Raw genomic sequence first — 11,834 nt, forward strand, 5'->3', positions numbered from 1 at the left:
CGAGCTATGTGCTAAAATGCGTTGAATTAGTTTTCTATACCTAGGGCTAGGTGTATTTGGATTGTTCCGACTTGGTCTCCCTTCACACAGAAAGGGGAAGCCGAGAAGAAACGTCGAAGGCAAGTAACCCGATCGAAGCCAATGGTGGTGGCGCTCGAGCTCGCTACGCTGAGCCGCCTAGGCCCCGCTACACATCTTTACGTGTGTGTTTTAGTGGTTGACGTGCAGCAGAAACCCGCGTCTCTCGATTCGATCTACGGAACGAGAACGCGCGAGTGAAGCTGGATCATCCCACTCGGGAGTCAGGCGGTGGCTTCCAGTGTCTAATGGGGTCGCAGCACCAATTTGGCGCTCAAATAGTGTGCAGCGACCCTTCGTGGTGGGAAAGTGACTAACTGTGTTCTGCTATTGACCTGGCGCAGACGAACTGAACTCGGAATCTAGTTACCAAGAAAGGAAGCAGCACACCATGAGCTCATTTAAGAAGGAACACCCGTTCGGTAAGTGGCCGTTTATGTCTCCAGTTTGCTGTGGCAATCGCTGAAGGCAATTTTTGGTGTCAATTTTGTAGAGAAGCGCCAAGCCGAGGCTCAGCGTATCAGATCCAAGTACCCCGACCGAATTCCGGTATGTAGCGTTGACAAAAATAATTGGTTAATGTGTTAGCTGACGGATTAATTTACTCCTGGCGCAGGTGATTTGTGAGAAAGCAGACCGAAGCGATATCCCGGACATTGACAAGAAGAAATACCTGGTGCCAGCCGACCTAACAGTTGGCCAGTTCGTGTACGTGATCAGAAAGCGCATCAAACTGAGCCCCGAAAAGGCAATCTTCATCTTCATCAACAACGTCCTCCCACCTACCGGTACGCCTTCTCCGCTTCATCATTTTTTAGTGAATACCATTTGTTTACTCACATCGCTGCGCTATTTTTCTCGTTCAGCTGCTTTGATGTCGAACATTTACGAAGAACAGAAAGATGTGGACGGTTTTCTCTACATCACTTACAGCGGCGAGAACACGTTCGGTCAATAGGTTGCACGTGCTGTGCTCGTGTGGGGACTGGATTTTGGTTGAACGAGATTTTTTCGTCGTCGCTTTAGGGAATTGCGAGGTTCGAGCTTTCTTGTTGCAGTAGCGGCGCTGTACTGTTGACTTCAGTAGGAACTGATGGCAAGATGAAGCCGCCGGAATCTACTTCAAGCATGGAAAGAAGTACTACTACATGTAGTATTTGCTGCGGTGTGGCTATTTCTACTAGAGCTGGCGATGTGGATCTTTCTTAGGAGCAAAAAAAACAGAAAAATGCATTCAATTCTATTCTCTCTGTTGTGCTTCTCTCTTACTCGCGCTGGAAGTGCAAAATTTGCAGACCTTGGCCGACGACAACAACTTCGTCACTTCCAGTCGAGGTTTGTCGAATTGCGAGATCGGCAATATCGGCGCATTCAGAGAAGGCAGCTCCTTGCCACTCCAGCTCGGTGTCGTTCTCGTTGCGACAAATGCTCCACTTGCTCACTCGTTGGTCGTATCCAGCGGCAAAAATGAACTCGGCATCAACACATGCAACGGCTTTGATAGCTGAGCCACTAGCGTTAATTGTCCCAGCTTCAGAAAGCATTCGACACTCTGGGAATTGCAGCTCACGCAGGTTCAAATTCTGGTCATCTCCACCGCTGATAAGAGTCACGTCAAGGCTTTCTTCCGTCTTGCTCTTGTTGCAGGAGACAAGATTGATGCAGTTCACACCCATATCGTGCGCCAAGTAGTTGCCACTAGGTTGCAGCTCACCAATCAGCTTCTGAAGTTTCGTCTTGAACTGGGCCAACTCTTCATTGGACTGAAGAAGTAAAGTAATCTTCTTGAGTACATCGCTCAAGTCCCATAGCGTCACTAAACCATCCGTAGAGCCAACTGCTAGACCAGCAAGCACTGCGTCATCAGCACCTTTCTGAAAGCCAGCGCAGGACAAAATTGGCTTTCTTGAGGCCGAGTGGAAGTCACCAATCTCGAAGAGTTTGCCACGGCATATATCCAGCAGCAATAGCTGAGTGGACCCTTCGGAATTACAAGCCGTCACTAGTCGATACGAGTTCGAAGCATCAGGTACCGCAAACGTAGCGAGCCCGAGAATGCGGTGGTCCTGCGCTGCCTCAGCACGTTCGTGGCCACAAACATGACGGAGCAAGTCGCTTTGTCCGCGAACTAGCCACACATTTAGACGTTGTTTACCGCCTCCGGACAGAAGGATGTGTTCCTCAATACCATCAGTATTTGTGTGTTGGAACGAAGTAAGCGCCCGGACCGTAGTCGTATGGGCGATTCCTGTAGCCACACTTCCCCAACGCGAGTTTGTTCTACCGTGATCGCGTTGGCGATGAAGCATGAGGCTGTTATCTTCTGCAGCAGTAACCAAACGCTCACTTCCGAGGAAAGCCACACAAGTCGTCATGCGTCCGTGATGATGATCATGTAGTGAGCATTTGGAGAAACGCGGCAAAGTCTCGGCACCATCGATTCCACTTAGAAGAGTAGAGTGCACCTTGACATCAACTTGCTGCTTTTGAATCGCTGGTGGCGTGAACACAAATGTGTGTGAGGGCAAGGCGGAGTCGAACTCACTCGGTCTCGTGAAAAGGGCGTGTGGTCGGCGCCAACCACCACACTCCACGTTAAAGATACGATACTGCGCCGAGAAGTTGTGCAGAACTGCTTGTGCCGCGTAGAATCCAAAAACCATAAGGTCGTGCTTTGTTTTACCGTGGGCAGATGACGCTTTGCTCCACCAAAGCTGCTTGACTGTGGAAATGCCTCGAATAGACTCACGACCCACCTGTGTAGTTGTAAGCGCTCCAATTGCATCTGCTTCCAGTACGTATCGGCAAATGTATCCGTCGTGTCCCCCCGACAACATAGAAGTCTCATTATTCTGAGCGTCTTCACTTTCTTCGGATAGAAGAAGAGAAGCAACTAATTCACGCCCGTGAACTCCTTTCAGCACGACAGCAGGGGCCTGCATCGTCTTGAGCTTATCATCGCTTTCCGTTAAAATGAGTGAGCGGTTGAATACATACACACCACCGTGTCCATCGCCTGCGATGACATTTCTGGTTGTCAAGCGATCAACGACCAAAATCGAAGATGTTGAGCTCTTGGCTGGGATCTTGAATGATGCCACAAGCTCCATTGTGATCACGCGTGAAGCCAAGCTCTTGTTGGTCTGTACTTTGGCTGGTTTCCATTCAGAGAGAACTGCATTAGCACTGCTGATAAATAGAGCGTCCTCCAGGTCCCACCAAATCTTCATAACTCGTACGTTGGGCTGGGTAATCCATGAGTACAGCAAAATACCAGTGGCTACCTCGACGATACACACGCGGCCCGTTATTTCACCGAGCAGCAAGAAGCGTCCGGACGAATCCGTTGTGAAGGTCGACAAGCCACCGGTTCGTGCCTGAACGATGCCTTCGTTAATTGGGGGAATAGTAAAAAAGTGTTCTGCTGTGAGCGACAAAAGGTCCAGACGGAAGATATCACCGTGCTCGGAGGCTACGAACGCTGTCTTGGCGTTATCCTGGATACTCAGTACGATGTTTCGTACACTGCGCGACGATGGAGCTCCTTTCTTCTTCTTCGATGAGGACACTACTGTCGCAATAGGGACACGAACAGTCTTACACAAGTCGGTGGCTCCTGGCCCATCAGATAAAGACATACGCTGGTGTGCGATGTCCCAGAGCTTTACAGCGCCATCACTACCTCCCGAGGCAATCATGGTTAGCGAAGGATGGACAGCTGCACGCCATACATGCTTGCCCATGTGACCTTGTAGTGTGGCGATGCAATTGCCGTGGAGATCCCAGAGCTTGCAAAGGCCATCTTCACTCGCTGTTACCACGCCGTGCTCCCAGAAAGACACGTCCCAAACGCGCGCTGAGTGACCCCAGGCACGAAACACTGGAGAATACTCGTTCGCAAGAAGCTCAGCACGGGTTAGCGTTCGTGGTAAATGGAGCTGTTCAGCTGTGATTATCCCATTGTGCGACCACAATTGAACCGTTCGGTCATCGGATACGGAGGCCAATGAGCGTGCGTCCGAAGACCACGCCAATTTGAAGAGCACGCCATCATGCGCATGTAGCCGTTGGGCCGGCTCTACGGCAGTGTTCAACGCATTCTTTCCATTCTCCATGGGATTCCACAGCAAAATTTGCTGGAAAACCGTCCCAGAAGCAACCACAAGCTCATCCAGTGATCGTCCGTGGAACGCCAAAGCGTACAAAATGCAGCGCTCAGCACACTGCACGCTGCGGAGAATATCGTTGCGCAGTGGATCCCATATCTGCACCAAATTGTGAGCCAGTCCAACTGCAGCCAGTAGATTCTCGTTCTTCGTTAACGCAAAGTCCGTTGTCAGCAGCTGCACGTCGAACACCCAATCGCAAAACACTTTCGGTTTGGCCAGCACAGCAAGCTCCTCAAGTTCACAAGCGGCCTCACAAGTCTGCGGCAGATTCTGGAAACATGACACGCGTTTTTGACCAAAGAAGGCGCCGACAAACGATTTATCTAAAGCCGAAAGTCTGACGATGTCACAACCGTGCAGAACGCCTCGCGTCAACACCTCGTGCTTCCCCAGAAGCTGGCCAGTCCCAGTAGCGTACAGGAATACCGTCGGACCTACGCCAACGTATAATAGAGATCCATCATATGAGAAAGAAACGAGTGTCACGGCACTCAGGAACTCCTCCTTCTTGATCGGAGGGTGCACCATGGCGACGTGATGGTGCGCAGCCATCCATGATTGGTGACCGACCGGTTTAAAACCGGTATTCTCTTGAAGTCGCTTGGCACATGGCTACAAATGTTTTAAGCTTCAGAAATGATCCAGTAGTTAAGGATTAATAAGTTAGTTTGTGTTTTATTTGCTATAGCTGCACGACCAACTCTCCAGTAACTTAGGGGCAATCTGGCAACTCATTAAGATTCCCGGCACTTCTGTTGCTGCCGGTACTCGCTGAGTTTGGAGAACACGGGCTTTTCCATCTGTAAGACTTTCCACACTGAGCGAGCCTTACGAAACTCGATTTGACTTTTGCTCGGGTCGGAAACAGGCGAAAAATTCTTGGGCTGCAACGACTGCTCGAGAGTCTGCAAGCTCAGGTTGGCAGGAAGCGTTGCACCTCGAAGAAAGAAGTCGCGAATTATCGGGAAGATGGTTTTAGCACAGGAAATACACTTTGGCACCGCGGAAAAGGTATGCGATGCCAGTATCAGCACTAGCTGATGAAGTTCAGCACGACGCTGGTTGATCACATTGGTCGACCGTGAGCACAGAAGATGGCGCCTCGGTAGCCAGTAGTTGCGCAACGTTTGAGCGAACCATGCACAGCCAAAGCATTGCGAACGAGCACCGCCTCCACGATGCAAGAAGAACGCGTGAAGAATCTTCAGCAGCTCCCGGAACTCCGAGTATCGGCGCTCTACAAACCACTCAAGATCCGTCTCGGCGAGCGAGCACTGCAGCACAAATTGCGTGGGCTCGCCCATACGCGTGCTAGGCTTCACATTCACGAGCTTCACCACAAGTTTTGGCTCGAGGCTGTCGGATCGGCACGCGATACTTGAGTGGAAGCATTCATTGTCGAGGTGCATGACTGCGATACTGCCTTTAGGACTGCGCGCTAGACCAAGCAGATTGCGAAGTAAATAACTGCAATATGTCTGCTTTGCCATCGTTGCTAATTGCAGCGCAAGACACCATCATGAACACCACCTTCACTTTCTGATCTGTCAACTTTCATCCTGACACGATTAAAGCTAATTATGCGCTTGTACTTTTATATTAGGTAGTTCGCTTGCGAACCCCTTTTACCGTATCAGAGGTGGGCCGTGTGATTTTAGATTGTCGTCGCTTAGGAAACATCAATTGTGAGCGCAAAAAGACAGCTACCCAGCCAAGTAACTTGCTTGGTCGGGTAGCTTTGTCTTGTACTTGTCAGGTCAACTCGTCGTCTGTATATCTAAAGGCTGCATCAGTTATACTACTGATTCAGTTTCGCGGCACGTGCCATGCTAGCTGTCTGGCTAAGCCTCGGCACCCATATCCCCGGTGAAATACAACTAGTATCAAAGAAGGTTTCAATTGAACCCATGGCCCTTAGGCCTTGAGGAGAGTTTGGATTTCCTAAAACGACCGCGCTAATGAACACCTGAAACGGCGTCTACTTGTTACCAGCAAAGAGGTGCGTCGACACGACGGAATAGAGCGGCGTCCATGACGAAAGAAACGTTCTACATGTAGCAACTGCTGACGCCCCAGTCCAAGACGTTGCCGCTCGGCATCGTAAGGTATTACTGTACCCATGCCATTGTCGGCAAAAGTGTACTTAAGTATCTTTCTAAAATCCTTCAAACGGTGGACTATTGATAAATAAACCTTTAAAACAGCGTCTTTCGTGGTAACAGATTCATTCGACCTTTTATAATGTTACAAAAATGAGGATCTTTCAGCAGCAATTCTGCCACCCAGCTGTGAATCCACATCCCACCCAGTTGAAAACCGGTTCCCTTAAAAAAATGGTGTCGAGCCGTTTTTCCAGCTGTTCCAGCAACCGATCCCGAACTGCAGCCTGATCGCGACACTCCATTCGTCGACCAGGTGGCTCCATAAGTTGACTCTTTCGGTGCTGGTAAGACCAGTTTTCGAGGTTTGAGAAGCCTCTGGTCGTACAGATGCCATCCCCTTCGTCCGCCGCCACCATGCCAGTAATGAGTAACACCTCCGCTGAGCCAGAGGCCAGTTTGGACGTCGTAAAAAACTGCAGAAGTAAAAACGACGAATTGTCGACTGGTGCGAGTACCTCAACGCAGGAAGAAGCTGAAACGGCGTGCGGAGACGAGCAAGATCGTGTCTCAATTCAGAGCGACGATCGGATCGAATCCGAGATCGAGCCAGAAGAAGTGGTTGAAAAAGTGAGCGAGGAGACGGCAATCTTGAAGTCGACGACTGCAGAGGAGAAGACGAAGGAGGTTATTGACACTGAAGAAAACGAATTGAAGCCCGCAGCTACCAAGACGCAGAACGAACCCGCGCTGGAAACGTCCAGTGACGACTTGTGGAAAGAAGAGCAGAAGGAGAAGAAACCACCGCTGCCTACACGTCCTGCAACTGCGAGAAGTGCCGAGTCGAGTTCTGTCACTCGCCGTCCATTTGTACCGCTGGCATCAAAGAGTTGGCGCGTGCGAGCTATGCAGTCCAACACGCACCTCACGCGTTTAATGAAGGCAGCGTTGCTGCAGACGCTGCTACACGCTATCCGCACTGGATCGGTTGAAGGCGTGAAGGTTGCAATTGAGCGTGGAGTGCAAGTTCAGTACCTGGACAGTCGCCAGCGCAATCTCGTCATGCTTGCCACCAAGTGCGACACCGACTCTCGGCTACGCATTGTTATAATTCTGCTAGACGCTGGCTGTGATATGAACCACAAGGACCAGCTAGGTTGGAGCTGTCTGCATTACGCTTGGTACGTGCAAACACGTAGAAGAAAAGCGGGCGTCTGTGTGCTGTAGACTAACTATGTTTATTCGTTCTATTCCAGTGCCAGTGGAGCGGACGATGTCGCTGCAGAGCTCATTCGTCGTGGCGCCAGTGTCGAGTTTAACCCCTATGGATACGGCCCAGAAGACTTCAACATTCCTAAGGTGGCACGTGCAAAAAGTCTGTTGCAACACACGGAGCAGCTGCAACACGAGCAAAATGTGTGTTCTGCGTGGATGTATTTCCGCCGTCAAGCTGAAAAGTCTGGCTACAGTGTCAAGTGCAAATCGGTATGTACACATTCAGTTCCTTGCTAAAGTTTCCACAAATGACAGGACTAAATAATGTGTGTGTTCATGTTTGGTAGAACTGCGATCTTGGCAAGCCTCTCAAGATTACATTTCAAGCTCCTGCTGGGCACAGCCCCCTCGACCGTATCCGCGTTGTTGATATGAACTCGGATGTGGCGCTGTGGCTTCAAGTGTCGAAGACCTTTAATATTCCTCCTGGTGACGTGGGCACGATCACGTTGGACGTGGAGACGCTGGACCGTCCGTCCTTGTATCGTATTGTTTACGAGAAATATGAGCCGACGCCTATCCAGCTACCGGCCTCAGTTGCTGAAAGCAGTTTGTGTGTCAAGAATCTGGACACGGGGACTACAGTGTCTATGGGAAGCGTTAATAATCTGGTGCTTAAGGAACTCAAAAGCTCGCGAACAGCGAATAAAACCAAGAATTTGACCAGCTCAGCCAGGTGAGTCGCAAGCCACGTTCATGCGTTGAGTATGGCATACTGAACTGTTATCTTTGCAGACCAGCACCTAAATCGGACAAGGCGACGAATGCTTTGCGAAGAGGATCCACAACGTACGTCTCAGTGTAGAATGTGGTGTAACATTATACTGGAATTGCTGTGCTAATACTCGGGATATGATTACAGTCGGGCGCGGGAGATCACAGAAATTGTGCATGAAGCCATGGTGGAGGAGGAGGAAGAAGGAGAAGAGGCCGAGTTCTCAGCTGATGAGACAATTACGACCCAGGAAGTGGCCGAGCACCCTGCGGTCACGAGTATTACTGGCGTATACAAGATCGTGGCAATGGGAGTTGTCAGTGTTTCGACGCTGAGAACTGCCAAGGCGAACGAATATGAAATCACCATCCGTGGCAAGGGTCCTCTTGGTCTACAACTGGTACGCTTTCAGCCTTTCTCGATGCCTATAAAACAGTATTCACGTCTAACACCGGATTTTAATGTATAGGCACCCAAGATTGAAAGCTTGAAGAGATCTCCACGTCTTATTGTACGTCGCAGTCAAGGCCAAGCAGCAGCTGTGAATCCGGGTGATTGCCTCGTTGCGATTAGCAACGCTAACATCGAGCATGCTGGTCTTAAGCACACGCTGTGGGCTCTGAACGATGCAAAGCGCCCCCTTGTGCTGCGCTTCCGACGTGGTAATGCCAAGGAGAAGAGAAGTCTGTTCAAGGCTGGACTATCCAAGATCACAGGACCCCGTAGACAACCTGTCATTGCGGTGTAGTCTTGCAGCTCTAAAAGGTGCAGTTTTTTTTAAGTTTTTTAGGATGATTAGGCAAGTTTTATGAGGTCTATACATGAAGCCATGAATGGATTGAGTTTCTGGAGCTTAGTGTGCAAAGTGATCTTGTCCTGCGTATTCTCTTACTCTTGTACATTTAGCTGACAGGTCACCATGAGCCAGCGACTACAACATTGGATGGCCTTTGTCTACGTGGCAGTACTTGAACGTCCTGTTCTGACCAGCGCATCGTCGACATAACGACCCAGGCTGGGATGACACGTCAATAACGTGCAGCGGGTGTGTCTGCATAAAAGACATCAGTCAGTCTCGTCCCAGTTTCGTTACTGTTCGCCACATCAGCAAGAAAACTCACTCTGAAGTGCTCCAGTAGATCATCTGGATGAACTTGTATGCGAGTTTCTGTCTCGGGGTCGTACACAGTTGCAGGGTCTGCCAGACGTTGTACATGAGGAAAGCGTTAGGTGAAGTTCCAGTAAGCAAAACACCAGGGCTTTAGAGACTCACATTGTTTGCCATCACCGCACCAGACGTACCAAGCTTGCGCCTCCCACCACGCTGGCTCCACCGAACCAGCATTCTGATACTGTTAGCGGTACAGACAGCATTAGTGTGAATCAATAAGCATCTTGCTCTTCTGTAGAAGTAACATACTGCGATCGCTAGCATGGATCCTGGCCGTAACGAGTTCGCCCACGTCTTCACGTGCCCCACGAAATCTTTCGGGGCTTTATTCGCAGCGTATTTCTTCATCAGCAGCCACTCGCCGTCCTTTCCGTTGCCACGCCGCCGAACCCACGGGTTGTGACCGTGAAAGGACCATGTATTTGGTAGTATGATTCGGTGTGGCTCGTTCGGATCCACGTGGACAATACCAAAAGACCAGAGTGGGAACTGCTGCCTCATCGGACCCGTTTTGTAGCCAGTGTAGTAGACGAACAGTTTGTGCACACAAGTCATTTGGTTGTGCATGAACTGTGACCATGATTCCATCCCCTTGGGCTTCTCTTGTTTGAGTAGATTATCCCGAGGTGTCTCGGCCAGGAACGCTCCGGTGGCTTGCTTGGCCATAATGTCTACGTCCCGCTTAAGCGTTTTGTTGGTCTGTCAGTAGGCCACACCACACGTCAGCAACGCATTGCATTCCGTCTCTTCACACTTGCACGCACCATTCCAAGTCTTCCCAGCGAAATAGGCGCCAGGAACCCTGCAATATATAGCTTGAGCTCATAGTTAAATTGCTGAATATTGGCCACTTTCTGGTACGCGTGCGTTTTTGTCTTTGTTGCTACTGGCACGGTGGCGCTGTCTCCGTGGCGCTTCTTGGCTGCGGCTCTCTCAGTCAGGTTCTTCTGGAAATAGGCGCTCTCCACGCGCAACATACATGAACAGACGTCGCGTCCGTTGCAGCGTCGAGTGTGACGCACGAGTTTGGCGTCAATGACAGATGTGACAGCATCCTCGGCTGGCATCGCTTCCTGTAGCTGCGGTTCCGAGCTCATGGTCGGTTTGCTATGGGTTCCAGCCAGCAAATGAGCCTGCGTCATTTGATTCGCTAAAATTCGTATGAATATTGAATGATTTCACTACAAGTACTAGTATGACACACTTTTGCATTTTATCATACCAGGGCGTGAGGCTGACGGATGCGGGGTCTGGCGCTGTGGCGAGCGGGTTCTGCACAGGCGAGCCAGATGCGTCGGTACCTGTCGGTTGCTGCTAAAGCGAAAGCCGTCAGTCGTGTGAGAGGCACAAGGGACTTGTTGGTCGACGACACGCAGCAACACCGTGAAGTGTTGGATGTGCTGAAGTGCACTGTCGACCGCTATGGGTTTCGGGCAGTGAGTGTGAACAAGGATGCATTGTATGATCTGAATAGTGCGTGTAGGACTGACAACCGAGTTTTTGCAGATCCAGACGCCGCTGTTGGAGTACACTGACCTGTTTTCGCGTTCGTTGGGTGACGGATCCGATATCGTAATGAAGGTGCGTCGAGATGCTTGATCAAAGGTGGAGAATGGAACCAATAAACTGGTCACTTGCAGGAGATGTATACGTTTAAGGACAACTCGGGCAAAAGCGTGACGCTGAGACCGGAAGGCACTGCTGGTAAGTGCTCGAACTGTAGCAATTGGTTCAAGGATCACAGCTAACTGCGTGGATGGGCTCCTACAGGTATCATGCGGGCGCTTGTGAGCAATAACTTAATGTTCTCACTGCCCCACAAAGTCTCGTATTCCGGTAGCATGTTCCGGTGCGTGTAGACTGCCGTATTATCTCCAGTTTAGTTGCTAGTGCGAGTGTGTTCTTAAATTAACTGCTCTTTTGACGCAGATACGAGCGTCCTCAACGCGGAAGATACAGGGAGTTTCAACAGTTTGGTAAGTTTGCTGTAGACATGACAGCGCGCTTGGAACTGTAGCCTAATGTGATGCATTGTTGTGTTAGGCGTGGAATTCGTTGGTTCCACGGGGCCATCCGTTGACACAGAGGTGTTATTTTTCTTTAAGAACGGTCTACCTACAGTTTTATGGACTTATGCGAACCGTCTTTGATAATTGCAGGTTATTGCTATGGCTGCTGATGCTTTGGATGCTCTGGGGATCAAACACAAAGTTGTCCTAGAGTTGAACTCCTTAGGCGACGGTGAGAGGTAGCTATACATTATCTCGTAGCGGCTTATGCATGTGAAGAGCGTGCTGACCCGTTCTATCGAATTAGTCGCGCAAGGT

General features: G+C 50.2%; 6 protein-coding genes across 6 annotated transcripts; 3 read left to right on the plus strand and 3 right to left on the minus strand.

Moving 5' to 3' along the window:
• Nucleotides 1–95: 95 nt before the first annotated feature.
• On the plus strand, nucleotides 96–1,329 carry PITG_03393 (autophagy-related protein, putative; the record flags this gene model as incomplete). The annotated part of the gene is made up of 5 exons (XM_002906417.1): nucleotides 96–119; nucleotides 423–500; nucleotides 572–627; nucleotides 695–866; nucleotides 945–1,329. 4 exons carry the CDS (start codon nucleotides 470–472, stop codon nucleotides 1,034–1,036), a joined length of 351 nt encoding a protein of 116 aa, XP_002906463.1.
• A 14-nt stretch (nucleotides 1,330–1,343) lies between these two features.
• On the minus strand, nucleotides 1,344–4,775 carry PITG_03394 (uncharacterized protein; the record flags this gene model as incomplete). The annotated part of the gene is made up of 3 exons (XM_002906418.1): nucleotides 1,344–1,787; nucleotides 1,872–4,385; nucleotides 4,428–4,775. The coding sequence occupies 3 exons, from the start codon at nucleotides 4,773–4,775 to the stop codon at nucleotides 1,344–1,346; spliced, it is 3,306 nt and encodes a 1,101-aa protein (XP_002906464.1).
• A 300-nt stretch (nucleotides 4,776–5,075) lies between these two features.
• Nucleotides 5,076–5,656, minus strand: PITG_03395 (uncharacterized protein; the record flags this gene model as incomplete). Its single annotated transcript, XM_002906419.1, has 2 exons — nucleotides 5,076–5,083; nucleotides 5,185–5,656. The coding sequence occupies 2 exons, from the start codon at nucleotides 5,654–5,656 to the stop codon at nucleotides 5,076–5,078; spliced, it is 480 nt and encodes a 159-aa protein (XP_002906465.1).
• A 973-nt stretch (nucleotides 5,657–6,629) lies between these two features.
• PITG_03396 (uncharacterized protein) lies at nucleotides 6,630–9,084 on the plus strand (the record flags this gene model as incomplete). Its single annotated transcript, XM_002906420.1, has 6 exons — nucleotides 6,630–7,527; nucleotides 7,603–7,831; nucleotides 7,909–8,297; nucleotides 8,357–8,410; nucleotides 8,484–8,736; nucleotides 8,806–9,084. 6 exons carry the CDS (start codon nucleotides 6,773–6,775, stop codon nucleotides 9,082–9,084), a joined length of 1,959 nt encoding a protein of 652 aa, XP_002906466.1.
• A 183-nt stretch (nucleotides 9,085–9,267) lies between these two features.
• PITG_03397 (uncharacterized protein) lies at nucleotides 9,268–10,604 on the minus strand (the record flags this gene model as incomplete). Its single annotated transcript, XM_002906421.1, has 6 exons — nucleotides 9,268–9,387; nucleotides 9,458–9,534; nucleotides 9,610–9,688; nucleotides 9,757–10,206; nucleotides 10,272–10,328; nucleotides 10,401–10,604. The coding sequence occupies 6 exons, from the start codon at nucleotides 10,602–10,604 to the stop codon at nucleotides 9,268–9,270; spliced, it is 987 nt and encodes a 328-aa protein (XP_002906467.1).
• A 117-nt stretch (nucleotides 10,605–10,721) lies between these two features.
• Nucleotides 10,722–11,759, plus strand: PITG_03398 (histidyl-tRNA synthetase, putative; the record flags this gene model as incomplete). Its single annotated transcript, XM_002906422.1, has 7 exons — nucleotides 10,722–10,943; nucleotides 11,014–11,088; nucleotides 11,148–11,211; nucleotides 11,278–11,356; nucleotides 11,437–11,483; nucleotides 11,551–11,594; nucleotides 11,667–11,759. The coding sequence occupies 7 exons, from the start codon at nucleotides 10,749–10,751 to the stop codon at nucleotides 11,757–11,759; spliced, it is 597 nt and encodes a 198-aa protein (XP_002906468.1).
• Between the last annotated feature and the right edge of the window lie 75 nt (nucleotides 11,760–11,834).

This window comes from Phytophthora infestans, genomic scaffold, assembly GCF_000142945.1.
Source record: "Phytophthora infestans T30-4 supercont1.4 genomic scaffold, whole genome shotgun sequence".
In the NCBI taxonomy this organism is placed as follows: domain Eukaryota; phylum Oomycota; class Peronosporomycetes; order Peronosporales; family Peronosporaceae; genus Phytophthora; species Phytophthora infestans.